Consider the following 23,930-nt stretch of genomic DNA (forward strand, 5'->3'; position numbering starts at 1 on the left):
AAAATAGCAATTTGTTTCTACCTGGTGATAATTCATCTTGGTGACTATAGCGTTTTTTGATACGGTTGACACTAATACTCGGATCAGTTGTTTAAAAAGGATTGCCGTTTAAATCCGCCGTTCTATTTACATGTATTTATCACTTGTTGGATGCAGGAGGTCCTTTCTGTTTCTGTTGTCGTTACAATGTACGTTGCACACACATTTAAAGATGAATTGAATTGATATTCGCGAAATGGATGTTGGCAGAAAGCGTCAGCTTTTGTATTTGTTTTTTTTTTGAATGTATGAAATAGGGGTGGATAGACATCAGCGCATCACTTGCAAGATATGGGTAGTACAAACGCTGTGGAAAGGAGCACATTTGTCCAAGACATGGATTTTCCTTAGGAGATGTGTCTCTCTTCATTTCCACATATATGTATTATTTGTTGTTCTTTTCGCTCATCCAAGCAACTTGATTAGGAAATCAGGCGTGATGTCCGATGTCAGCTTGATGAAACGAATGATTGGGCATACGTGATATATGATGGTATCTTTTTCCTTGCATTTTGTCTTTTGGAACGAAACGCTACACAATAGCAGGAGACTGAAAGAGGTTGTCGACCACTGAATCTACTGGAAACACACACGCTCTCACTATTAGGAGAGACAAGCCAGTGGCAATAATGTAGATATAGTAGGGAAAAGCGGGAGATTCATTATGCAAATACCTGTTGAAAGAAAAGGTTTGTTTCTCATAGTCCCTGACTTATCTCCTTAACAACCAACTACGTATTTCATTGACTAAATGCTGCTTCTCTCTGCATCAGAATCATCTATATAAATAGCTATTCATTGTGCGTGATATCGAGTGAAAGAGATTATTCCCTTTTCTTTTTCTCTTTCTCTCTTTTCTGATTCTCTGTCAAAATGAAATACGGCCAAGAACTACAGCAAAACGTATTTGCGCCATGGCGTCTATCTTACATTGCATACGACGTACTCAAGCAAGAGCTCAAATCTCGCCAATTGGACCATGGATGGACCGACAAAGATGAAAGTGATTTTACAAATTTACTGGACAACGAGCTCACCAAAGTGTATGATTTTGTCAATGCAAAATTAGCAGAAATTGATGCACGCATTCTGTACTGCGAACGCACTATTCAGACACTCCAAAAGAACCCCAGCATGGCCTCTGATGCCAACTATGGAATCATGGATGAAGCGTTAACAGAAATCCTGTTTGATGTAAATGATCTCTCTCGCTTTACTCGTGTTAATTTCGTTGCCATCCAAAAGATCCTGAAAAAGCATGATAAATGGACTGGCTTGAATCTTAAACATGAATTTGTAGGACGATTACGAGAGAAGCCGCTTGACAAACAGCGCTTTGATGTTGCCATCATCTATATTTCTGCACTTCATGATATTTGTCGTAACAGAGGCAAGCAATCACCAGGCAACAGTGCGTCAGGTGGTGACCAAAATGCCTTTGAGAGAGCTACTGCCAAGTACTGGATCCACCCTGATAACATTACTGAAGTCAAGGCCATCATCATGCTGCATTTACCCGTGCTGATCTTTAACAAGGACAAGAAATGGGAGCCCTCAGATTCAGCTATTTCAAGCACTTACTTTGATAACTCCAACTTTGATTTATACACTGGCCGTTTACAGAGAGACGAGGAAGCCGAAGCTATCAGATTTAGATGGTACATGACATGAAAAAATAGGAGGCAGCTTCTTTTATACTAATGTCACCCACATCCCTTGTTGCTGTTAGGTATGGCCCTATGAGCTCATCAAGCGTCTTTATTGAGCGCAAAACACATCATGCTTCTTGGTTGGACGGTGCCTCTGTCAAGGATCGATTCAGAATCAAGGAAAATCAAGTGAACCAGTTCATGACGGGCCTATACACTGCTGATCAAATTGCCAACGATCAACGCAAATCAGGCGCTGAAGCATCTGCTGTGGAGAGTGCTCATTTCATTGCACAAGGTGTGCAGAAATCATTTAGAGAGAAACGCTTGGAGCCCATGCTGAGAGCGTTTTACAACCGAACAGCGTTCCAACTGCCTGATAACCAACGTGTACGCATCTCGCTTGATACCGATCTTACCTTTATTCGTGAAGATCATCTAGACGGAGTGAGTCGTCGTCAACCTACTTACAATTGGCGTCGTAATGATGTAGGCATTGACTACCCCTTTCCACACGTGAAGGAGAGTGACATCCTTCGCTTCCCATACGCTGTCCTGGAAACCAAGCTTCAAACACATCTGGGCCAAGAACCTCCAGCATGGCTGAATTCTCTAGTGGAGAGCCATCTTGTCCACGAGGTCCCGAGATTCTCAAAGTACCTGCATGGTGCATGTCATTTCTATCGTGAGAGGCTTCCTCTGCTTCCTTGGTGGCTGGCTGAACTCAATGTGGATATTCGTAAACCTAGAAATGAAAACATTGGTCTGACTCGCTCCCGAAGCTTCAAGCCCCTGATTGACGGCAAATACAGAAGAGCCATGATTGAAGAAAAGGAAAGAGCAAATCAGCAAGCTGTCGTCGGTGGTGGCGAGCAAATCTCTACACGGTCAAGTAGCTCAGGCACCGCGATCAATAATGGGTCCTCTTCCTCAATGGAAGATTTTAAGAACAAGGAGTATACTCACATGGACAGTAGTCTACCACCTGTGCCTCCAGGAAAGAATGAAGCTGTTCCTCTAAATGCAGCTGCTACAAAAGATGCCCAGCAAGGTGCCATCTCTTCGTTCCCTCCTCAAATACAAAAGTTCTTTAATAATCGAAAAAGTCAGGATCAGCACAACAAGTCAGCAGATCTCGAACTAGGTGCAGCCGTTACAGGGGATGAGTTTGAGACTACCAACAAACGGCACAAGGTCAAAGTTCGAGTAGAGCCCAAGGTCTTTTTCGCAAACGAACGTACATTCATTGCTTGGCTCCAGTTCTGTGCACTGTTACTGACTGTTGCATTGAATCTGCTCAATTTTGGTGACACTATTTCAAGAACTGTGGGCGGCATCTTTATTGGTCTGTCTGCTGGTATTGCCATCTATGCACTCTATAGATTTGAGAAGCGTGCCTGGATGATCAACCGCCGTGTCGATGGTCGTTACGATGATATCTGGGGCCCTGCAGTCCTGTGTCTGTTATTGGTCATTGCACTTGTTGTAAGTATACATTTAGACGTGATCCATCGTGCATGTATTAATACTACTCTTTTTAGGTCAACTTTTACCTTCGATTCAGATAAAAACTGCATTCAATCATCTCGTGTCATGTCACCCTGAGCACCCCAAAAAAACATATTCTTTTTTTTTTTTTTTTTTTTTTTTTTTTTTTTTTTTTAATTGTTAGTATTCGATCTTTCGTCTAATGTACTTTTTCTTGTTTTCATCCATTGTTTCATCTACTACTAGAAGGATATCAATTACTATGCAAATCAAAAGAATTTCACCGTCATAACATATTTTCACCACACCAACAAAACAGTAATATACTCATCATATCCCCCTCTCTGTTATAAATATTTTCCTTGTGATATCAATACACCAATAAACATTTATCTCTTTTTTAATTTAAACCAACACTGCTATAAATCACATATTGCTTGGCTTTTTTCAAATGCAGCTGTCAATGCTGTATTTGCATACTGGCACTACTAGCTATCATTTGGTACATGATTTACATACCACACATGTATCAATAGTCATCCACCACATCCAGTTGATATGTCGCACTGCTCATCCATTATACATTTATTTAAAAACTGACACTATCAATCATAGTACCTAAAGCCATAACGATATTGTTGCCCATAACAGATTCGACCTTATCTTCCAAGTGACGCTTAGGATCTTGTTTGCCTACGTGCCTTGTCTTGAGTTGCTCAGGTGTCATTGTCAATTCTTCTTGAACGGATTTGTTGTATGATTCTGCTAATGTCAACATGTTGGAAACACTCTTTTCATTGACTTCAGTGTGCTCAGTAAAGTTCTCCAGTGTTAAACCGTCTGTCCAATCCTTCTTGTGTAAGTTGAGCAGCATCTTTTCCTCTAATTCGTTTTTGCGGTAGTTGATGGCAATTGAGTAGTAGTGTCTGTTTAAGCCGTGAATCAGGGCTTGAATAGAGGGCTTATTTAGGTGGCCAATGTTGGAGGTGGTTTGACGAGGTTCTTGTCCAAGCATGACGGTTTGTGGGTTGATGAGACGGAAGGCGTCAATGACAACCTTGCCCTTGACGGATTGAATGGGGTCAACGACGACAGCGACAGCACGAGGATTCAATTGCTCGAAACTTTGTTGTGTGTTGATATCGACACTGGATAACCAACAGCCAAAACCAGGATGGGAATGGTACCAGCCAACAACCATTTCAGGTCTATTTTATCATGAGTATCCATGATATATACACAGAATAAATCGCATCTATCTTACCTTCCAGTTTGCTTCAACATGTCCAACATCTTGGTTTGAAAGACAGGATCAACAGCTTCAACTGATACGCCAGTACCACTTTGAGGCATGGCAAACACATCGATAACACGAACGGTATAATCATCAACAAATTCACCCAACATCAAACCCATCACTTCCATTGGAACACCAGCACGGCCTACAGAATAAAGTATGAGCAAAATGCTGTCCTCGTCATGCTACGTATCAACATCAATGTACCGTGCTTCAACATCTATACAAAGAAACAAGGTGAGTTCAAAAAGTGCGTCAGGGCATGAAGATGGTAAGCATACCTTTAAGAGAGCAAGAGACGAAATGTAAACCATTTCAGCATTATCTACAGTAGGAGTATCCATGCCGGGTTGCATTCCCTATTGAACACGATGGCGAAAGAAGGGTGAGTACAACCACGTATGTCGTCTTGGTTTTGTTGCCAGTGTGGGGATACAAACCTGTCCTAAACCAGCTGCGGCAGATCCGAATAAACGTTGGAGTCTTTCCATATTTGTTTTGTATATATGTTCTTTTTAATGAAAAGCAAGAAGAAAAGAAAGTGTTAGCTTATGGCAAGCAAAGGAGGACTTACGTTAACCTCAGTGACGCGTAGCTGAAAGTCAAGTTGAATTAAGCTGCAGAGTCCGGTATTACACACGTCATCTCAGTGTGAAAGGGAAATAATGGACATCTCAGTCGCAAATGGCAGGTTTCAGGGCAAATGTGTGTAGGATGTTGGTGAGTGCGGCTGGCAGGAATCAAGTAGAAACGGCTCTGAAAAAGGGCTGGATGTTGGCATTGGGTCTGTTGAAGCTGCTGGATGCTTCAATTCATCATGGATCCAGCTGTGGATAATGTCCAATGTCGAAAGCAGCAGATGCTCAAGAGACAAGCATGTATACACTCCATACGAGATTGCATGGCATAACAGACATTGGATAACTACGAGGACACATGTTCCGGTTTGACAATTTGCTCCTACACCAAAATGATGGCGAATTTATGCTTTATGATTGCATGATGAAGTAGTGATTTCAGTTTCTCTTCTGGTTACACCATGCTTTGTTCTCATATTCCTCAACACTCAGCATGTGATTATTTATTATATAATATGCTTTCTTCATCCAAATGAAAAATTTTCCCTCTTCTTTCTCCTTTTTCATCAAACTATCATGGCGCAAAAAGAAATTGATATCTTGCCTTTCGAGGACTACAAGCTACCGCCATTAGGACATGCTATTTCAGGCGCTGTCGGATCCACTATTGCCAACCTGTTCATCTATCCATTAGACATGTAAGTGGGGCGGTGTGTGTGTTTGTGATTCTCATGCATTCGAAGCCTAATAGTGCTAGTACGGTATAGATCCACGACTCGACTTCAATTAAAGGGAGATGATGATAAAAAGCAGGGCATTTTAGAAACCATCAAGGACATTTACTTGAAGGAGGGAGGATTGAAAGGCTTGTACGCTGGATTGGACTCTGATACGTTAGCAACTGTGTTATCCAGCTTCATCTACTTTTACTGCTACACTGCACTGAGAAATATCCAAGAAAAGATGAACACAAATATGGGTAAATCATCGGCTCAATTGAATGTCGCTCAAGAGCTGTTTCTGGGCGCTGAAGCTGCCTTGATCTCAAGATTCTTCACTACGCCTGTATCCAATGTCACAACCCGTCTTCAAACTGCTGGACACAACGAAAAGGGATTCAAGAAAACGGCGCTGGAGATCTTAAAGGAGAAGGGAGTAACAGGTTTTTGGACAGGTAAACGTCTCTATCGCATATGATATCGTATACATGAGAAAATAACCAAGAGTGAGCAGGCTATCGTGCCTCCATTGTGCTGGTGTCAAATCCATCGATTACCTACTTTGTGTTTGAGAAGGTGAAGGCTCTTTATATGCGTGCACAAAAGAAATCAAGTTTGACAGGCCTTGAGGTCTTTCTATTCTCTGCCTTGTCAAAGAGTGTTGCTACCATGATCACATATCCATTCATCTTTTTGCGCACAAAAATGATTGGAAACAAGGACGGAAAGCAAAAGGGCATGCTTGAAACATTGAAACATGTTATTCAGAAGGATGGTGTGCTTGGTCTCTATAAGGGAATGCAAGCTCAGCTCATCAAGGGGTTTTTTAACCAAGGTATCATGTACATGATCAAGGACTACGTTGCTGCCTATTTGGCTCTCGTGTTTTATCAATCCTACAAGCTTAGAATGAGAGCCAAACTAGGTTCTGCCATTTAAAATATATACATAGAGTTCATTCGCTTTTTCTTTTCTACCTTCACTAGTAAATATGTTTAAACCAACAATTGCGTCCATTGATCACATCGTAGTGGCAGTCAGTGACATCGAAAAGTCTGCTGCGTGGTATCATACCATGTTCTAAGTAAATCTCTCGCTAAGCCTGTTGGGCAATCGAATCTCATTTCTTGCGGATGACAGAGGGATGGCTATTCAACGATTCAAAAACACTATCTGCTCCAACTCAAGACCGCATCGCACTTGTTATTCGGCCAGCAAAAGATCAACTTGCACCAAAAAAAAAACATTGAGGTATTCCCTGTTTGCAAGAAACCTGCTTTGGAAGGGACAGCCGACTTTTGTCTTATCAGTAAGCAACCAGTGGAAGCTTTCTTGCAGCATTGGAAACAACACTCCTGCGAACTAGCAGTAGAAGCGCCGGTCAAGAGAACAGGCGCTCAGGGCCAATTGCTGTCGGTTGATCTTTATGATTTGGATGGCCATCTCATAGAGATATCAAATTACGTAGAATAAAAATGGCATCTACTGAATATCTGCGCAATTGAAAGCCTCAGCAGTCTGCTTGCAACAGCGTAAATGTGGGGAAACGTACATCAGAGTCTTGACATCATTGTTCATCCTCGAATGATTTGAATGTGCAGACGGATCTTTTAGGCATGAATTTCCCATGTTCCTTGAATGGACATACACTTTGATCAATATCAAAAGTTTGCTTCCTTGTGCAAACTTCGAAACTGCATTGAATCGCACACCTTTGCGCCAAATGCTGGCTGTAACGCTCCATAAAGTGATTTCGCACGTCACTTGAAATTCAGGTAAATAACATCGCGTATTCTTGAATGGCAATTACATCTACGACTCTTTACACTCTTTCAAAACAAAATATACCAATATGCAACGAGTAACAGCGACTGAGGACTTGACCAGTGTGGAATGGAGAGACACAAACTGGCTAGAGGTATTGGAAATACGATCGGGCTGATAGAATGTCCTTCTAATAATTCAAACAAGAAAGTGGGAGGTTTCCAAAATCAACAAATGGTGCTAGATTACTTTGCTCTGTCTCCATTTTGGGACAGACACTGCAACAACCAAGTATTGTCCATGCAAACGCAATACAACGATCTCAGACAACCGTATGAAGCTACGGTTGAAGCACTTCGGTACATACAAAATTCCAGCATTTGCATAGGCCTGCAATATTGATTATCATCTCTTTGATAGTAAAATGACAGGCATCGAGTTTGCAGTGGTCCATGACCAACCTCCGGTATGGATCATTCAAAAAAGATACAGACGTGGGCCTGCTCCTGATGATGTGAATCCAATTGCAACGTATTACATTATGGGAGCTAATGTCTATCAATCGCCCACCATTTACTCGGTGATTGCGAATCGATTGGTAATAGATGGTCGACTCCTTTCATCGTATGCCTGTTATTCACGCCTATCAATTAGTTGACAAGTCTATTCCATGTCAACAGCGCATTCAAGGAGACACAGAGCATGATGGACTTTCATCCGGCAAAGGGTTACAGTTGGAAGACATCTGCAGATACAAACAAAAAACCAGCCTCTTCATCAGAGAAATCACCACTTACAGCCAAGAGTGCTAGCACCAACACAGCGAGCACATCGAATACAGCTAAAAGCAACCTGAGGGCTCAAGAGACACAAGTATTTAGACATTGGATGGATAGAGCTATCGAAACAGCATCCATCAAAGTGACTCAGGCACGACACATCATCGATACACCAGAAAGTGACAAGATGAATGCAACTGGGGCGATTGATTCACCTAATTCGCAACTTCGAGGTAAGGCCATTTTAGAGAGTTGTGGTAGCGAGGTGCCTGACAATTTATATGTTGGCAGATGACATGAGTGGAAAAAGGTCGAGAAAGCGTATGGACGAAGGAAACACATTTAATCGTAAAAAGAAGGCTGCAAAATAGTACAATAAAGAAGTGTGTATTTGAAGTATGGATGCAGATATCTATTGAGCTTTAAGAGCTTTCTCTGCCTTCTTGATTGAACCCTTATCAGTTCTAGGTTGACGTTTCTCACTGACCATATTGAATGGGCCCTCGATACGGAAAGGACGACGAAGTTCACCACTGGAAGTTTTTCCATTAAAGAGATGAATTCTAGCTTCCTTGGTCATAAAAAACGTCTTGAACCCCATGATGCTTTGGATAAGCAGAGGCTGAACGTAGCCAAATTTGAGATGAAGGAATGCGACGATGGCAATACTTGTAAAACCTTGCTTTAATTGCTTCTTGACATCAGCAATGTCATAATCTTACGAGTCAATCAGTCTGTGGTTCGTAGTACTGTATTGGTGTCAGATATTTACCCATATTCGTGGTATTGATCAATGTGTCAGCTGTCTCGGAACCATCCCAGTTTTGAGCTCCTGGTTCAACGTAACGTAAGGGAGTTGTATCTATGCAACATATTACAGGGTCAATGAGATGCCATGGTAGAAACTGATGCAGTAGCCCTAATTACCATTTTTTTTACGGATGACAGACATGAGATAGAATGATAGCACGATAACTAAAAGCTGAGAGCCTAAATAAAGGCCACGAATGGCCCCAATGTAACTCGAGTTATCGAGATCCATGTTCTTGGTGACTTGACGGACAAACAAGAAGAACCCCATATTGAATAAAGGGTGATTTAGGATTTTGGTCCAGTTAGGCATATTGATATCTGTGTTGTTTAATACAAATGAGAAAAGACCAAGTGTATCTGTTTGAATGTTGCTCATAAATACACTTTTTTTCTCTTCATTTCGTGTAACGGTCACGACCACAGTGCTACTTCCTTCACGGAACATGTCAAATTGATCGCTAGCAATCGTATATCTTTTTACTCAGTTTGATGCCAATCGATGTGAAGACATCTCTAACACAGGCTGCTGGAGAACCATGGAGATTAGCTACAATAATGTGAAAGCAGTTGATATCGCTATCATCATTTTCATGATTATCATAATCATTTGATTCGATGATGTGGTCATCTTGTAAAAAAGAAAGCGTTTCTGTTTAAAAATGGCAATAACTTGTAACTAAATAACAAGCTTAAATATAGCAGCTTGATAGACTGTTTCAGAAACACGTTCATGATGTAGGTTACATGAAACTGTTGTTTGAATCGGTAAGCTCATAATGAAACAATGCTCTAACATTATCATGTGTCGCTCACGAAAGCTCAATTTTTATATAATCACATTCGACTGGTTACTAAAAAAGGCAAAGAATATACCAAAAAAGGGAAATGGGTGCGCGTAGGGTACAAAATTTTGTACATTAGATATGTTTATTATTTTGGTCCAGTTTAACATGGATCGGGGATGTAGCTCAGTTTAACGTTGATTTTTATTATATACATGAATTCAATGGGCACTCGATGGGAGCATTAGCCTAGAATTCTAGAAACAAAAGAGTAGCAGGTACAAAAAACCCTTAAGGGGACACTAACTAAGAAAAAGGGAAAAAGGAAAGTGTGGTAGTGGCAAAGGAACGGCATGAATACTGGTATTGTTGATTTGATCTGGAGGAATGACCAACGGATGGGAACTTTGATAATTACTTACCACCGTGGCATCGCACCGAGAAAACAAAACAACAAACGTTCATCAATGAAGAGACTATCTAGCAGAGAACCATAACAACCCTGAATCAAGATCAGCAGGGATGACAGCCAGCGGATGCACTAAACAATCAATGGCATGAAGCAGAGCAAGCAAAGCAGACCAATAAGATGGAGGACCATCAGAGGCTTTCACAGGTAAGCAATTAAGGGCATAGTCTATACGATGAATACCAGGAGGAGCCACAGGCAGAGCATCGAGAAGTGTTCGATCCAGAGCACGGCATGTCAGAAAGTGATTTCGAGATATAAAATCACCCATCACGCACGGACACTCTTCACGCATGTTTGTGAAACGTCCAAGACGCCAGCGAACAAGGCGACTTCGAGCAGATCGACCAATTGGTAGGTACAAAATGGGATCTGGACGAGATACAGAACGACGACAAGCACGGAGGAGGGTCTGGGTACCAGAAACAGCAGCAGCAGCAAGTTGATGATCTACTTGATCTTGCCAATACGAATCAAAGACTTCAGTAAGACCAGCAGTGGTGAATGGCGGCGGATCAGGTAGTGTCAGATACAACGGGTTTTGACAAATAAATCTGTCTAGACGAGTGTACAGTAATCCACGACGAAGCAGAACCAACAAGCAATCATCAGGGAGAGTATCAGCACGAAGAGCATAACGTGTTGCCAGGACATTATATCGATGCTTCATGCTGGGAATACAGGTCAAATGTTTGGCAACATTGTACCACGTACTACCAACAAACATACCAACCAATCGATTTTGCAGAGCATCAAGAGCCTTGAAGTCACGGAAAGAGAGATGAGATATAGCTAAGCCGTATTCCAGCTTGGGTCGAATAAAGCTTTTATACAAACGAGCACAAAGCAACAGAGAAAAACCATTTCGATTGACACCAACCGAATTCAATAATGCTATTGTCTTGATAGCACCAGAAGCACGCAGATTGAGAATCCCAGGGGCATACAGACCTTTATATCTAAACGGCATACCAAGATACGTGAATTCCTCTACCACAGGAAGAGGTTCACCGTATAGAGACAATGGATGACGAGTAGAGGCAGTAGGAGCACAAAGTACAGCGCATTTTGATGGTTTCCATCTGTAGCCAAGAGAGAACGAGTGATCTGAAGCGACATCCAACATGGTTTGCACATCAGTACGAGAGCCAAATATGGCCACATCATCAGCAAAGAGTAAACTATTGATATGAACAGGATGCATTCCGGGTGGAGATACCATAGTACCACGGTTGACAGCAGCACGAAGAACAGCAGGCAGAGAGTTGATGTACAGAGAGTACAAGTGCGGACTGAGCACTGAACCTTGGAGTACACCAGTAGCAGGCGAAAAAGGGTCAGAGTTGTGGTTTGCAATCAGTACAGAGACTAGTACATCATCGAACATATTGATCAATAAACTAAGGATTGGACGAGGTAGTGAAGAATGAGCAAGAGCATCCCAAATAACGTTGCGATCCACTGTATCGTATGCAGATTTGATGTCCAGAAAGGCTACAACAGGATAGTGGTGATGAGTGAGGAAGTAGTCATGCATCAAGTCATGTAAACAGAGGGCTTGATCCAGAGGACTACGTTGTGGACGAAAACCACCTTGAGCAACATCAAGTGCAGGCGAATGTTCATCAAGAGCAGGCATCAATGAAAATTCAAACAATTTACGCATCACCGAAGTGAGCGAAATTGGACGAAAGTTTGCAGGATCAGATACATCACCTTTCTTGTAAATGGGAAAGACCTGAGCATGACGCCACAATACAGGAGTGTACGACCATTGAGAGCAAAGCGTAAATAGCAGAGACAATACGGGTGCAATGTCAGATGCTAGAGCCTTCAGCATTTCAGCTTTCAGATGATCAGGACCAGGAGCTTTTCCATTTGGCAATCGCTTAATCAGAGAGACAATAGTATCAGCATCAAACAGATTTGTAACAGAGGGATCATTGTAGGGTAGATCCGATACATTCGGTTCAGGAGCAACAGGACGAGAAGCAGAGTTAAGGAGTGTACCATTGTATACAGATGCAAGATGTGATGCCATTGCTGTTACTGAAGCAGCTGGACCATCTGGATGGCTATAAGTAGCAGAGGATTCTTTGTTTCGCTTTATGCGTTTGATAGCAGCAGTAGCTTTAGAGAAATCCTTTTCCAGATTAGAGCAGAATGTGTTCCACGACTTTCTTTTGGCAGCCTGTATCAGAGAGCGAAAACGTCTAAGAGCAGTTTGATATATACCCCATGTTTCAACTTTGGCAAAGCCACTTGCCCATCGCCATCGACTATATGAGGCATCTCTTTCACGAGCTGCATCTTCAATTTCTTGTGTCCAGTACTTTTTCCAGTGACCAGGGCGACCAGATTTCACACCAATTGACCCGTCAAGAGATTCATACAAACAACAATTCAGAGAATCATTGAGTGCATCAATATCAGGACGAACTCCATCAGGAGCAGAGACCAAACCAGAGAGAGAATCAACCAAAGGAGCAACAGAAGATCGAAAGGATTCACGAAGCAAGCCCAAAGGCCGCTTTTTCCTCAATTTCGAGAGCTTCCATTGCCGTCTAGGGGCCAAACCACCAGAGTTACCAGAACCAAGAGTATCATCGGGAGGGGGCACATACTCGAAAGTAAGTATCATCAGCCGATGATCAGAACCAAGGGACAGATCAGAGTCAACCACCAGTTGAGAATTCAACATAGCCGTCTCGCCAATGTTGGTAAGGAACAGATCAATGATGCTGTGTACCTCTTGTTGTCGCCGAAATGTTGTAAAGGTGGGTGTACCATAAGCTAGAGACTCATTGAGGATCGACAACGAAGCCTCCTCAATCCATGGTAGTAGAGAGTTACCACGGGGATTAGCAGTAGTATCACCTAGTAGAGATCCAAAGCGAGCATTGAAATCACCACAAAGGATTGTATCACTAGTTATAGGTAACGAGCGAAGGAGCGAGAGCACCTTATCCGAGGATAAGGGTGGAGGCAGATACACACAATGAACCGTAAGGGTGCCAACCTTAAGGGACAGAGTGTGAGGATTGTAAGACGGGAGTTGAGAGACAGAGAAAGGACAGGAAGGAGAGACAAAGGCTGTAACACCACCAGAACCACGGCCAAAAGCGCCAGGTACTTTTGTGCCATATAGATGGAATTGAGACCAGTCGGAAGGGAAAGAACCAGATAGAAGCCAAGTTTCAGTGACAAGGAGAACATGCGTATCCAATACATGTGAGAGGACATCGTGCACAACTGATTGACGGAGACCATTGGCATTCCAAAGGGAAAGAGAGACAGGAAAGGAGTGGACGGGGTTGTTGTTGATATGACTCTGATGTATTATAGAGCTCATTAGAGTTCCATAGCAGAGTCATTGCTGTCAGAAGCTTTTCTACGCTTGAGCAAGAATTGAGCCTTCTTGGGTTCTTTTTCAGCAAGGCGGCCCATGGCTTCGGAAACAGCTGTATCAAGTTCCTCTTGGGAAATCCATCCAGCAGAGACAAAGTATTTTCCAACACCACTGACATTGAGAGGACGAAGGAAGGAAAGAGTTTGCAGAGCACGAGTGTTTGTAAACTCGTAGATCAGTTGTTCTCGATCCGCAATAGCAAGGTTTGCATATTGAGGATCAGCAATGTGCTTGGGATCCAGAGGCTCAAAATTCTCGATGAGCTCAGCTTCGCACTTGTGCATGTAAGCAAGAAAAGTGTCGACATATTGGATATGGACCAGAACTCCAATAACACCAGAAGCAGGGAAACAAATGTCGAGAACACGACCAGTATCAACACCAACCTTACGGAGGGTAGCACGAACCTCAGAGCGCTGGATCTTACCAGATCTACCAAGGTAGACATATTGGTATCCCTGTTGGCCCTTAACAGCAGCAGATTGGAAGAGACGGCCAGCAGCAAGACGGCGTTTGGCTGTACGAACAGGATCAGGGCGTTTAGCTCCAGAGCGAGCAGCAGAGAGATAACTACCTTTAGTGGCAGTATCGGTAGCAGTAGTGGTACTAGCAGTAGTAGCAGGATCTTGGGACTGTACGACCTGAGAGATGAACGGACGTTCCTGATCTACCTCAGGTGTAGGGGCTTGAGTAGTTCCACGTGATAGTTGGCCCTGTAATTCTTGAATTACCAGGTCCTTGGCCAAAAGATTTTTTTTTAGGGCTTGGTTTTCCTCTTCTAACTTGTTCATACGCTCCAAGAGGTGGTCATGTTCATGTACTTTCTCCTGAACTGAGGCAAGTTGCTGCTGAATGTGCTCAAGTAACATGGGCAACTGACTGATGTCAAAACCTTGTAGGCTTTGAGAGATTGGCGTAGTCATTTTGTGAAAAATTACTAAGATTCAAAGAAACTGGCAAGTTGTTCAACAAGACTGAAATTAATATACAATAAACTATGGATAAACGCAAGTCTACTGCTGTAATTTGGTATTGTTTGGTGAACTAGTTGTCGAGATAAACCGCTTTTATAGTGAGGAAATACTTTTTACCGGGGGAAGGTGGCAAAAAGTGATGAAAAACGGAAAGAGATGGGGATGTAGCTCAGGCGAAAATGTATGTGTTTATTAAAAGCAAGAAGAAATTAATAAAGTAAAGGCTAAATGCATTCGATCTTTTGATCATTATTGCTAGCACTTGGGAGGCGAATGTGAGTAAGTGTCAGAACCAAGGTTCTGGGATTCAGGGAGCGACAAATATTTCAGGAACGCTATGCAATATTTGAATTGTCTGGGTGGTGGGTGGGAGGCACATGGCTAATAAGAAAGATCAAAGACAACATGAATTCCCTCGCATCGTGCGTAAAAGAGTGTAGCAGTGGAGGGGCAAACAGAGGAAGCAGATCACAATCGGTTCACCACAGAGCAGGATGTCAGTAGACGCATGTTAGGCCGGGGAAGCCCACACTTGTCCTGGAACTGGATCCGTTGTGTAATCGCCATCGGGATTACAGAGCTGGTCAAAATGCCACAGCAAGGTACAGAGATCAGACCACCAGGGTGGACAATTGGAAGGAGATGAGGAGGATGGAATCAAGTTCAAAGCATGGTCAATGATGGTGCCGGTGAAGTCAGCAGGCGGAACAGGAAGAGACAGAAGCAAAGTAGGTGGCAAAGTGGGGCATTCATGTAGATGGCGACGGGATGTATGATCTTCATTGCATGCACAAGGTCGTGGCTTACCCGGAAGCCATCCCATTCTATAACGAATAAGACGACTACGACAAGGACGACTGGCAGGTACATACATAACAGGATCAATGCCAATAGTGGGTCGGCAAGCACGGATCAGCACCATGTCTGTTTTTGTCAGGAACTCAGCGTGCCAATGTTGGCGTTCAGCAAGGAACCATTGTTTCATGTGACGTTGATTTGCAAAAGGTACTTCGTCAAGCGCGCGGGCAGCCATGTGTTGCTTTTTTAATCTTTTCAAAGATGAACCAGGTAGAGAATCAGAGAGCAGTATCAGCAGGCCATCTTCTGGGAGGAATTGTGAACGCAAGCAGAATTGAGTCACCAGTATAGCAGCACGTTGTCGCATCAGAGGCAGATTTGTCATGTGTCGAACCACCATGGTGGAAGCAGCACGATGGCCACCAAATATCATGCGGAGGCATGTATCTTGGACCTTTTCAAGAGCCTTGAAGTCAGCAACACGCATATTGGCAATGCCAATACCATATTCCAGTTTAGGTCTGATGAATGAAGCATACAACTTGGTGGAGAAGAGCAGAGGGAAGCCAGAACGATTGCATCCAATGGAGTTAAGCTGAGCCATCGAAGCCATGGTACCACGCTGACATTTCTTGACAATAGATGCTGTGCAGATGCCCTTGCGGTCAAATGGAATACCGAGATACACAAATTCATCGACAACAGGAAGAGATTCTCCATACAAGGTCAGGTCAACAAAGGTAGATGAGGTGGAGGACGGTGGATTGATGATAGCACATTTGGCAGGAGCCCAGCGATACCCAAGTGCAAGGGAATGTGATTCAGCTAGTGTCAGCATCTGTTTTACTTCACGAGCAGAACCTAGAATAGCAACATCATCAGCATACAATAAAGCATTAATAGCAATATTAGTAGCATGAGTGGGTGTTATGACGGACCAAAGAGGAGAGGGAGCACATGATGGTGATGTTGACATGACACGAGTGGTGGAGGACGATGCAGCTTGACGCAACAAAGCTGGCAGTGAGTTGATAAAGATACTGAATAAGTGGGGACTAAGGGTGGAGCCTTGAAGCAATCCAGTATGCAGTGAGAGTTCTTGGGACACGCATTGCTGATTCAGCACTGAAATAGAAACATCGTCAAACAAATTGGAGAGCAATGAGACAAGTGGCATTGGAGCATTGGCAGAGAGCAGCGAATTCCAGATCACACGGCGATCAACAACATCATAGGCACTCTTGATATCAAGGAAGCACACAGTTGGCCAGTGGTAGTGTTGGTTCTGGTAGTCTTTCATTAAGTCTTGGAGACTAAGAGCACCATCAAGTGCACTTCTTGCGGATCGGAAACCATTCTGGGCTACATCTAATGGTGGTGAAATGGTGAGGACAAGGGGAGCAAGGCACATTTCAAAGAGTTTTCTCAGTGTACTAGTCAATGAGATGGGCCGAAAGCTTGATGCCTCCGTGACAGGTCCCTTCTTGTAGATGCTACAAACATTACCATGACGCCAATCCGCTGGTGTGTAAGACCATTGATAGGTCAGAGCAAAGAGGTATGACAGAACAGTGGCAAGTGGTTTCTGAATGGGTTTCAGCATTTCACCACGAATTGAATCACGGCCAGGTGCTTTACGGTATGGCAACGACTTGATCTGCTGAATGATATGGTCAATACTAATAATCTCGTCAAAAGCTTCGTTGTGGACCGATGCTGAGACAACACGACCTGTTGGGTCAGAGTCATCATGTGGTAGAGTTCTATGTGAGAGGTATGATGGGATGAAAGGAGAAGCATGCGGATTCAATGTACTGATGTCACCATTTGCCAGACGAGTACCACCAAGATGGGAGGCTGACTGAGGAGGAGGAACACCATATGGCAGATGTCTACCATGTGTAGCAAAAGGGCATGGAGGTCGATTTGTTGGGAGATTGGATCCAGCATAAATGGTAGCAAGGTGATCACGCATAGCATTAGCACCAGCTTGAGCACCGTCCACATGTAGATACCCTGATTGTCTTTGTCGCCTGGATTTGATCAACTTGATTTTTGACATAGCCTTTGAAAAGTCTTGCTTGAATAAAGATTCACAGAATGCGTGCCACGAAACCTGTTTAGCTCTACGAAGGGCTTGTTTAAACTTTTGATGTGCTTCCACATGTTGATTCCACCAATATGCCTTGTCCAATGAAGCGGGACAACGACGATATTTACGATAGAGAGCTTCACGATGATCACAGAGCCGTTGAAGATCGAGGGTCCAGAATTTCTTCCAAAAGTTGGGTCGCTGGGATTGCCGAGTAACGGATTCATCCAGTGCCTGATATATACAATTGGTGAGATCACTGTTGAGGGTATCGATTGGAGGTTGTGTATCAGGTGGTGAGCGCACAAGCGAGATCAGCTGTTGTAGCAACGGTTGAGAGAGGGCTGTAAAGCGTTGTGCATACAAATTGCGTACATCCGTTTCTTGTAGACGTGAGAGCTTCCATAGGAGACGAGGTGATGGTGATGGCGTAGCAGGCATAGCAAGAGCAGGTTCGTTTGAGTGGTAATCAAACGTCAGAGACATCAGTTTATGATCAGATCCCAAAGACAAGTCAGAGTAAATACTAATTGAGGAGGAAGAAGGTGGAGATGAGGTATCCAGAGAGGCAAAGGAAAGTGATTCTACATTTGAGATGTAGTAATCGACAATGCTACTTACATTCCGCCCACTACGACGGTCCTCAAAGGTAGGTGTAGAGTGGGCTAATTGACAGTTCAAAACGTTTAATTGATTATCGGCACAGTACTCTTGAAGTAGACGACCACGGTTATTTGTAGAGGAGTCACCAACAAAGCTACCCATGCGGGCATTCAGATCGCCACAGATGATTGTGTCATGATCCAACGGGATCGCATTCAGGATGGAAGAGACATTTTCAGTATAGAGATCCGCTTGCTCAGGTGGTATATACAGACAAATGAGCCGAAGTTCACGACCAAGTTGAATACCCAAAGCAAACTCTTGAAGAGCAGAGGGCAAAGGCGTCTGAAATGCTGTGAGGGGACAGGAAGGGTTGATCAAGCATGTAATGCCACGAGAGCCACGACCACCGCCTGCGACAGTGACGCCAGGTAAGTGGAATTGCTGCCAATTGGTGGGTAGTCGGATGGGATGGCGGTTCAGCCATGTTTCGGTAATGAACAGCACAGAGAAGGATAGGCAATAACGGAGAACATCATCAATGGTGGTATCTCTGAGACCGCGAGCGTTCCAGAGGCCAATGGTGAGTGGAGTGAGTTGAGAAGCGCTATTAATGACTGGAGCCAAAGCTGTAGGAGGAGGAGGAGTAGTAGGTATAGTGTTATTGAGTATAGTTGGTATTGATGAGGACGGATTAGAAGCAGAGAGAGGATGGTCAGGGAGCGAGGAGGATGTATAATGACTGAGAGGACTCTCAATCATTAATACTCTTCTTCGTCGGAATCAGACATGTCAACATCAGATGAGCCAGAGCTTTTCTTGAAACCAGAAGAGCCAAAGATGTTATTGACAGGGGCGACAGAATCAATGTATTCAGTGGTGGTCCAACCATTTTCCAAAAAGTGATTAGCAACAGAAGCAAAAAGACGAGAACGACGATTGGCAAGGTAGACAAGAGACTTGGCACAACGATTGATTTGCAGGTCAAAGGCAGCATCCTCACGCTTAGAGAGGGACATCTCTTTAAACTTGGGGTCAGCGAGGTGTTTGGGATCAGTAGGATCAAAGCCTTCCACAACATTGATGTTGTTCTTGGTGAGAATGGAGACGAGGTTGTCCTTGTATTGCAAATGGACTAGGACGCCAATGATGTTTCTAGCAGGGAACGTTACATCAATGATACGAGAAGCATCAGCTTTGATCAGATGCAAGTTGTTGCGGACTTCAGTGCGAGTGAAGCGGCGAGAGCGGTTAAAGTACACCGTTGTGTAGCCTTTTGGCCCTTCAGGAGCCAAGTTAAAACCACGAGTAATAGCTTGGCGATGTTTGTCAGTTACATCGGCAGGGTTGCGAACCTTTTTGGAACGTTTGATTACTTCGGTCCAAGAGTTGTTGGGAGTCTTTTTGGTGGCATTGGGTGCTTGTTGGGTGGACTGTGTAGCTGAAGAATGGGGTTTGGGTTGCTGTTGAATACCTGATTTGGGTTGCGCTTGAGTGGTTGTGGAACCTTGTTGAGAGTTGAGTTGCTGACGCAGACGCTCATTCTCTTGGGTCAGGGATTCATTTTGTTTTTGGAGATTCAAAATAGTGGTTTTCAAGGCATTTAGCTCTTGCAAAGCACTGTTGTGGGCAGAGATGTCTTGTTGCATGGTCAATACTAGTCTCTGCAGATCCATCTGCGACATGAGAGTAGCTGGTGTATCGGTGTCCATTGTCATTGTTGATCGATACAAAGGTGTTGAGATGTCGAAAGAAAAATATGATGTTTTTTGTGGGTTTTTCAAAAAAGATGAATATCTGTTCGATCGAGCTGGGGTTTTCACAGGTTATACTTCAAGTACTAGGCACTTAATGTATGCTCGTTTGGTGATTACTGCTTTGTTTACTACTGCTTGGATACACTTATTGGAATTTTCTAATCACGTGGTACCTGAATTTTTGGCGGAACGTAATATAAAATTTCAAAAGCGAAAGAAAGGTGGGGATGTAGCTCAGTTTAATATTGGTTTTTTATTTATTTACAAATGTAGTCAACTGCGGAATCGGTATGATCATATGTTGCAAGACTAACAGTGATTCGGCGGGAAAAAGCATGTTTAAATTAAAGGTTGAGGGGAGCTGCTAAAAGGGAGGGGACCAGTAAAGTAAACGGCATCAAAACCCACCAGAGAGGAGGAGAAACAGAGGGAGGAATAGCAATGGCCGCGCCGCAAGACGGGGGAGACGAACAGGACTCAAGGTAGAAACCGGCCAGACGCACCGCAGCACACATAAACGTGCAAGCACAAATACCGAGTAACATGCCAGGTTAGAAAGGCGGAAAATATGGATGCGAAGGTGGGATTCGAACCCACGACCTCTCGGCATACTCACTGCTTCCGCATGAAGCTCTAACCAAGTGAGCCATTCAAGCATCCATGGGGATGTAGCTCAGGCGAAAATTTATGGTTGTTTATTGATTACAATGAATTAGCAATGTAAAAAATATAGACTTATATGCATGCGATCTTTGGATCATTAGTTGCAAGTCCTGAGAAGCGACGTACAGCAAAAAAGCTTAAATTGATAGTTTGATCTCCATGCAGGAACAACATGCAAGTGTCCAGAAAAGGGAAAAAAGGTCCTAAACTAAAAACTAAACTGGTAAAAAAAGAAGTACAGGCAGGAAAAAGGAGTAAAACAAGTGAGATAAAAGGGTAGAGAATAAGAAGCTATGGTGTATGAGACATGCAATTGAGGATACCTCGATGTTCAGACAGCAGCACAGACAAAATAAACCCACAGACCTCAGTGGCACAAAAAAAAGCAAGAAAAAAAAGGAGAAAACGAGGCATTTGCATATAACAAAATGAGTAGAGAGACAAGGACCAAACGAGAAAGAAGCAGAGAAGGAGGACAAAGTGAATGCAGACACTACCACAAAGGCAGCAGAAATAGAAACAATGAGAGTGGGAATGAGAGAGCAAAACGATTTTAACAACAAGGTGTCAATCAGTTATCAGAAGACTCTGACATTTCAAGATCCTTGGTAGCAGAGAGAGTTGGGGAGACAGCATAAGCCAAGAGAGAGGCAGTTTCAGCATCATGATGCAAGAGGTAGCCAAGATAACTCAAACGTTGTTTCTTGGCTAAACGCTCTTGATCAGAGGATCGGGATGGTGGTTTAGCAGCAGCAGAGGAGGAGGAACGAGCAAGCATTTCTTCTTTCAAAATGGCATCAAATTGGGCTTGGTTGATGCGATCATACAAAAGAAAGAACGAGCAACAGAAACACGGACAGAGCGACGGAACAAAAGACAGCGAACGAAGGCAGCGAAGGTTTTCGACCTCAATGGCCTTTTGGACACGCAGATCACGAGAGAGAGAAGCAAATTTGGGATCTTTGAGATTGACTGGATCACATGGATCAAAGTCAATCAACGGAGAAGAGCCACGACCATGTAGATGCATGGCTTTGGTGAGGGTGAGAACATAGTCGTTGTGAACAAGGAAAGAAATCACATTCTGTACAGGATATTGAATATCCAGCACACGAGAGTTATTCAATCCTACGCCTTGAACAAGGCGACGCAGCTCAGAAAGACGACGGCGGACAGGAGTAGCATAGTACACAAATTGATATCCAGATGGTATATCAACTTGAGAGAGCAAAAAGACGAGCAAGAGTAGCGGATGCCTTGGTGGCAGATGGAGGAGGACGAGCAGCAGGCTTCTTCTTACGCTTGCACCTGCATTGGATGCAACGACGGCAGCAAAAGATGGTTGTGCTGTAACTTGAGATTGGGAGTAGCTGGGGGTAGACTTGGAGGCAGATGTTGTTGATGGTGTGTTGGAGTGTTCGACGATACAACGTCTATGGTGGTAAGAGCAACATTGGTGGTGGATTGAGCGTTGATAGCTGCAATTGAGCCGCAAGGGCGTCTCTAGCAGCCTCTGATTCAGCCAGGGCTGTTTTCAACTGCGCAATTTCAGCATGGGCAGATTCTAATCTGCTCAAACGATGTCTGACCTCAACCATAAAGGTCGACAACGCAGTTTGATCAGTGGCCGAAGCAGGTGGGAGGGAAGTGAGACCAAAGTCAATCGAGTTGGGGTCAACATCGATCGAAGATGTGAAATGAGATGCTTTGGAGAGGTCTTGAGGTTGCATTTTCTTTGCTTTTAAATGTTGAGAGATATCAGCAGCAAAGAAAGGTGGAGAGAGGGTTGAAATTGGCCTTTTTTGACCGGACGAAAGGGTGTCAGCAGGTGTAATCTTATTAAAAGTGTTTTGCTCGTTTGGTATTGATATAGCAAGTACTTGATGAGAGATGATGGGTTATAGGAATCTTCGATATAATTCGGGCTATGAAAGTATATAAAAAATTCTTTAGCGGAAAGAAAGGTGGGGGATGTAGCTCAGGCGAAATTTATGGTTGTTTATTGATTACAATGAATTAGCAATGTAAAAAATATAGACTTATATGCATGCGATCTTTGGGTCATTAGTTGCAAGTCCTGAGAAGCGACGTACAGCAAAAAAGCTTAAATTGATAGTTTGATCTCCATGCAGGAACAACATGCAAGTGTCCAGAAAAGGGAAAAAAGGTCCTAAACTAAAAATTAAACTGGTAAAAAAGAAGTACAGGCAGGAAAAAGGAGTAAAACAAGTGAGATAAAAGGGTAGAGAATAAGAAGCTATGGTGTATGAGACATGCAATTGAGGATACCTCGATGTTCAGACAGCAGCACAGACAAAATAAACCCACAGACCTCAGTGGCACAAAAAAAAGCAAGAAAAAAAGGAGAAAACGAGGCATTTGCATATAGCAAAATGAGCAGAGAGACAAAGACCAAACGAGAAAGAAGCAGAGAAGGAGGACAAAGTAAATACAGACACTACCATAAAGGCAGCAGAAACAGAAACAATGAGAGTGGGAATGAGAGAGCAAAACGATTTCAACACCAAGGTGTCAATCAGTTATCAGAAGGCTCTGACATTTCAAGATCCTTGGTAGCAGAGAGAGTGGGGGAGACAGCATAGGCCAAGAGAGGCAGTTTCAACATCATGATGCAAGAGGTAGCCAAGATAACTCAAACGTTGTTTCTTGGCTAAACGCTCTTGATCAGAGGATCGGGATGGTGGTTTAGCAGCAGCAGAGGAGGAGGAACGAGCAAGCATTTCTTCTTTCAAAATGGCATCAAACTGGGCTTGGTTGATGCGATCATACAAAAGAAAAGAACGAGCAACAGAAACACGGACAGAACGACGGACGAAAGACAGCGAACGAAGGCAGCGAAGGTTTTCGACCTCAATGGCCTTTTGGACACGCAGATCACGAGAGAGAGAAGCAAATTTGGGATCTTTTGAGATTGACTGGATCACATGGATCAAAGTCAATCAACGGAGAAGAGCCACGACCATGGAGATGCATGGCTTTGGTGAGGGTGAGAACATAGTCGTTGTGAACAAGGAAAGAAATCACATTCTGTACAGGATATTGAATATCCAGCACACGAGAGTTATTCAATCCTACGCCTTGTACAAGGCGACGCAGCTCAGAAAGACGACGGCGGACAGGAGTAGCATAGTACACAAATTGATAACCAGATGGTATATCACTTTGGGGAGCAAAAGACGAGCAAGAGTAGCGGATGCCTTGGTGGCAGATGGAGGAGGACGAGCAGCAGGCTTCTT

The 23,930-nt window shown here is 43.5% G+C and overlaps 9 protein-coding genes across 9 annotated transcripts; 3 read left to right on the top strand and 6 right to left on the bottom strand.

The window, feature by feature from the left end:
- Positions 1-912: 912 nt before the first annotated feature.
- Positions 913-3,256, top strand: ATC70_007205 (uncharacterized protein; the record flags this gene model as incomplete). The annotated part of the gene is made up of 3 exons (XM_064826469.1): positions 913-1,697; positions 1,769-3,173; positions 3,230-3,256. The coding sequence occupies 3 exons, from the start codon at positions 913-915 to the stop codon at positions 3,254-3,256; spliced, it is 2,217 nt and encodes a 738-aa protein (XP_064676567.1).
- Positions 3,257-3,765: 509 nt separating this feature from the next.
- Positions 3,766-4,964, bottom strand: ATC70_007206 (uncharacterized protein; the record flags this gene model as incomplete). Its single annotated transcript, XM_064826470.1, has 5 exons — positions 3,766-4,384; positions 4,441-4,618; positions 4,681-4,693; positions 4,755-4,832; positions 4,914-4,964. 5 exons carry the CDS (start codon positions 4,962-4,964, stop codon positions 3,766-3,768), a joined length of 939 nt encoding a protein of 312 aa, XP_064676568.1.
- A 663-nt stretch (positions 4,965-5,627) lies between these two features.
- Positions 5,628-6,709, top strand: ATC70_007207 (uncharacterized protein; the record flags this gene model as incomplete). The annotated part of the gene is made up of 3 exons (XM_064826471.1): positions 5,628-5,749; positions 5,819-6,225; positions 6,285-6,709. The coding sequence occupies 3 exons, from the start codon at positions 5,628-5,630 to the stop codon at positions 6,707-6,709; spliced, it is 954 nt and encodes a 317-aa protein (XP_064676569.1).
- Positions 6,710-7,622: 913 nt separating this feature from the next.
- Positions 7,623-8,684, top strand: ATC70_007208 (uncharacterized protein; the record flags this gene model as incomplete). Its single annotated transcript, XM_064826472.1, has 5 exons — positions 7,623-7,688; positions 7,742-7,893; positions 7,955-8,132; positions 8,189-8,546; positions 8,605-8,684. The coding sequence occupies 5 exons, from the start codon at positions 7,623-7,625 to the stop codon at positions 8,682-8,684; spliced, it is 834 nt and encodes a 277-aa protein (XP_064676570.1).
- A 41-nt stretch (positions 8,685-8,725) lies between these two features.
- Positions 8,726-9,436, bottom strand: ATC70_007209 (uncharacterized protein; the record flags this gene model as incomplete). The annotated part of the gene is made up of 3 exons (XM_064826473.1): positions 8,726-9,030; positions 9,086-9,175; positions 9,241-9,436. 3 exons carry the CDS (start codon positions 9,434-9,436, stop codon positions 8,726-8,728), a joined length of 591 nt encoding a protein of 196 aa, XP_064676571.1.
- A 948-nt stretch (positions 9,437-10,384) lies between these two features.
- ATC70_007210 (uncharacterized protein) lies at positions 10,385-14,709 on the bottom strand (the record flags this gene model as incomplete). The annotated part of the gene is made up of 2 exons (XM_064826474.1): positions 10,385-13,629; positions 13,773-14,709. 2 exons carry the CDS (start codon positions 14,707-14,709, stop codon positions 10,385-10,387), a joined length of 4,182 nt encoding a protein of 1,393 aa, XP_064676572.1.
- Positions 14,710-15,271: 562 nt separating this feature from the next.
- On the bottom strand, positions 15,272-19,971 carry ATC70_007211 (uncharacterized protein; the record flags this gene model as incomplete). Its single annotated transcript, XM_064826475.1, has 2 exons — positions 15,272-18,995; positions 19,043-19,971. The coding sequence occupies 2 exons, from the start codon at positions 19,969-19,971 to the stop codon at positions 15,272-15,274; spliced, it is 4,653 nt and encodes a 1,550-aa protein (XP_064676573.1).
- A 1,273-nt stretch (positions 19,972-21,244) lies between these two features.
- Positions 21,245-22,403, bottom strand: ATC70_007212 (uncharacterized protein; the record flags this gene model as incomplete). The annotated part of the gene is made up of 2 exons (XM_064826476.1): positions 21,245-22,201; positions 22,263-22,403. 2 exons carry the CDS (start codon positions 22,401-22,403, stop codon positions 21,245-21,247), a joined length of 1,098 nt encoding a protein of 365 aa, XP_064676574.1.
- An 831-nt stretch (positions 22,404-23,234) lies between these two features.
- Positions 23,235-23,609, bottom strand: ATC70_007213 (uncharacterized protein; the record flags this gene model as incomplete). The annotated part of the gene is made up of 1 exon (XM_064826477.1): positions 23,235-23,609. A coding segment is annotated over one exon (375 nt), but the record flags the coding sequence as incomplete, so codon positions are not given.
- Positions 23,610-23,930: the final 321 nt, after the last annotated feature.

The sequence above is a fragment of the Mucor velutinosus genome, assembly GCF_035048745.1.
Source record: "Mucor velutinosus strain NIH1002 chromosome Unknown tig00001549, whole genome shotgun sequence".
In the NCBI taxonomy this organism is placed as follows: Eukaryota; Fungi; Mucoromycota; class Mucoromycetes; order Mucorales; family Mucoraceae; genus Mucor; species Mucor velutinosus.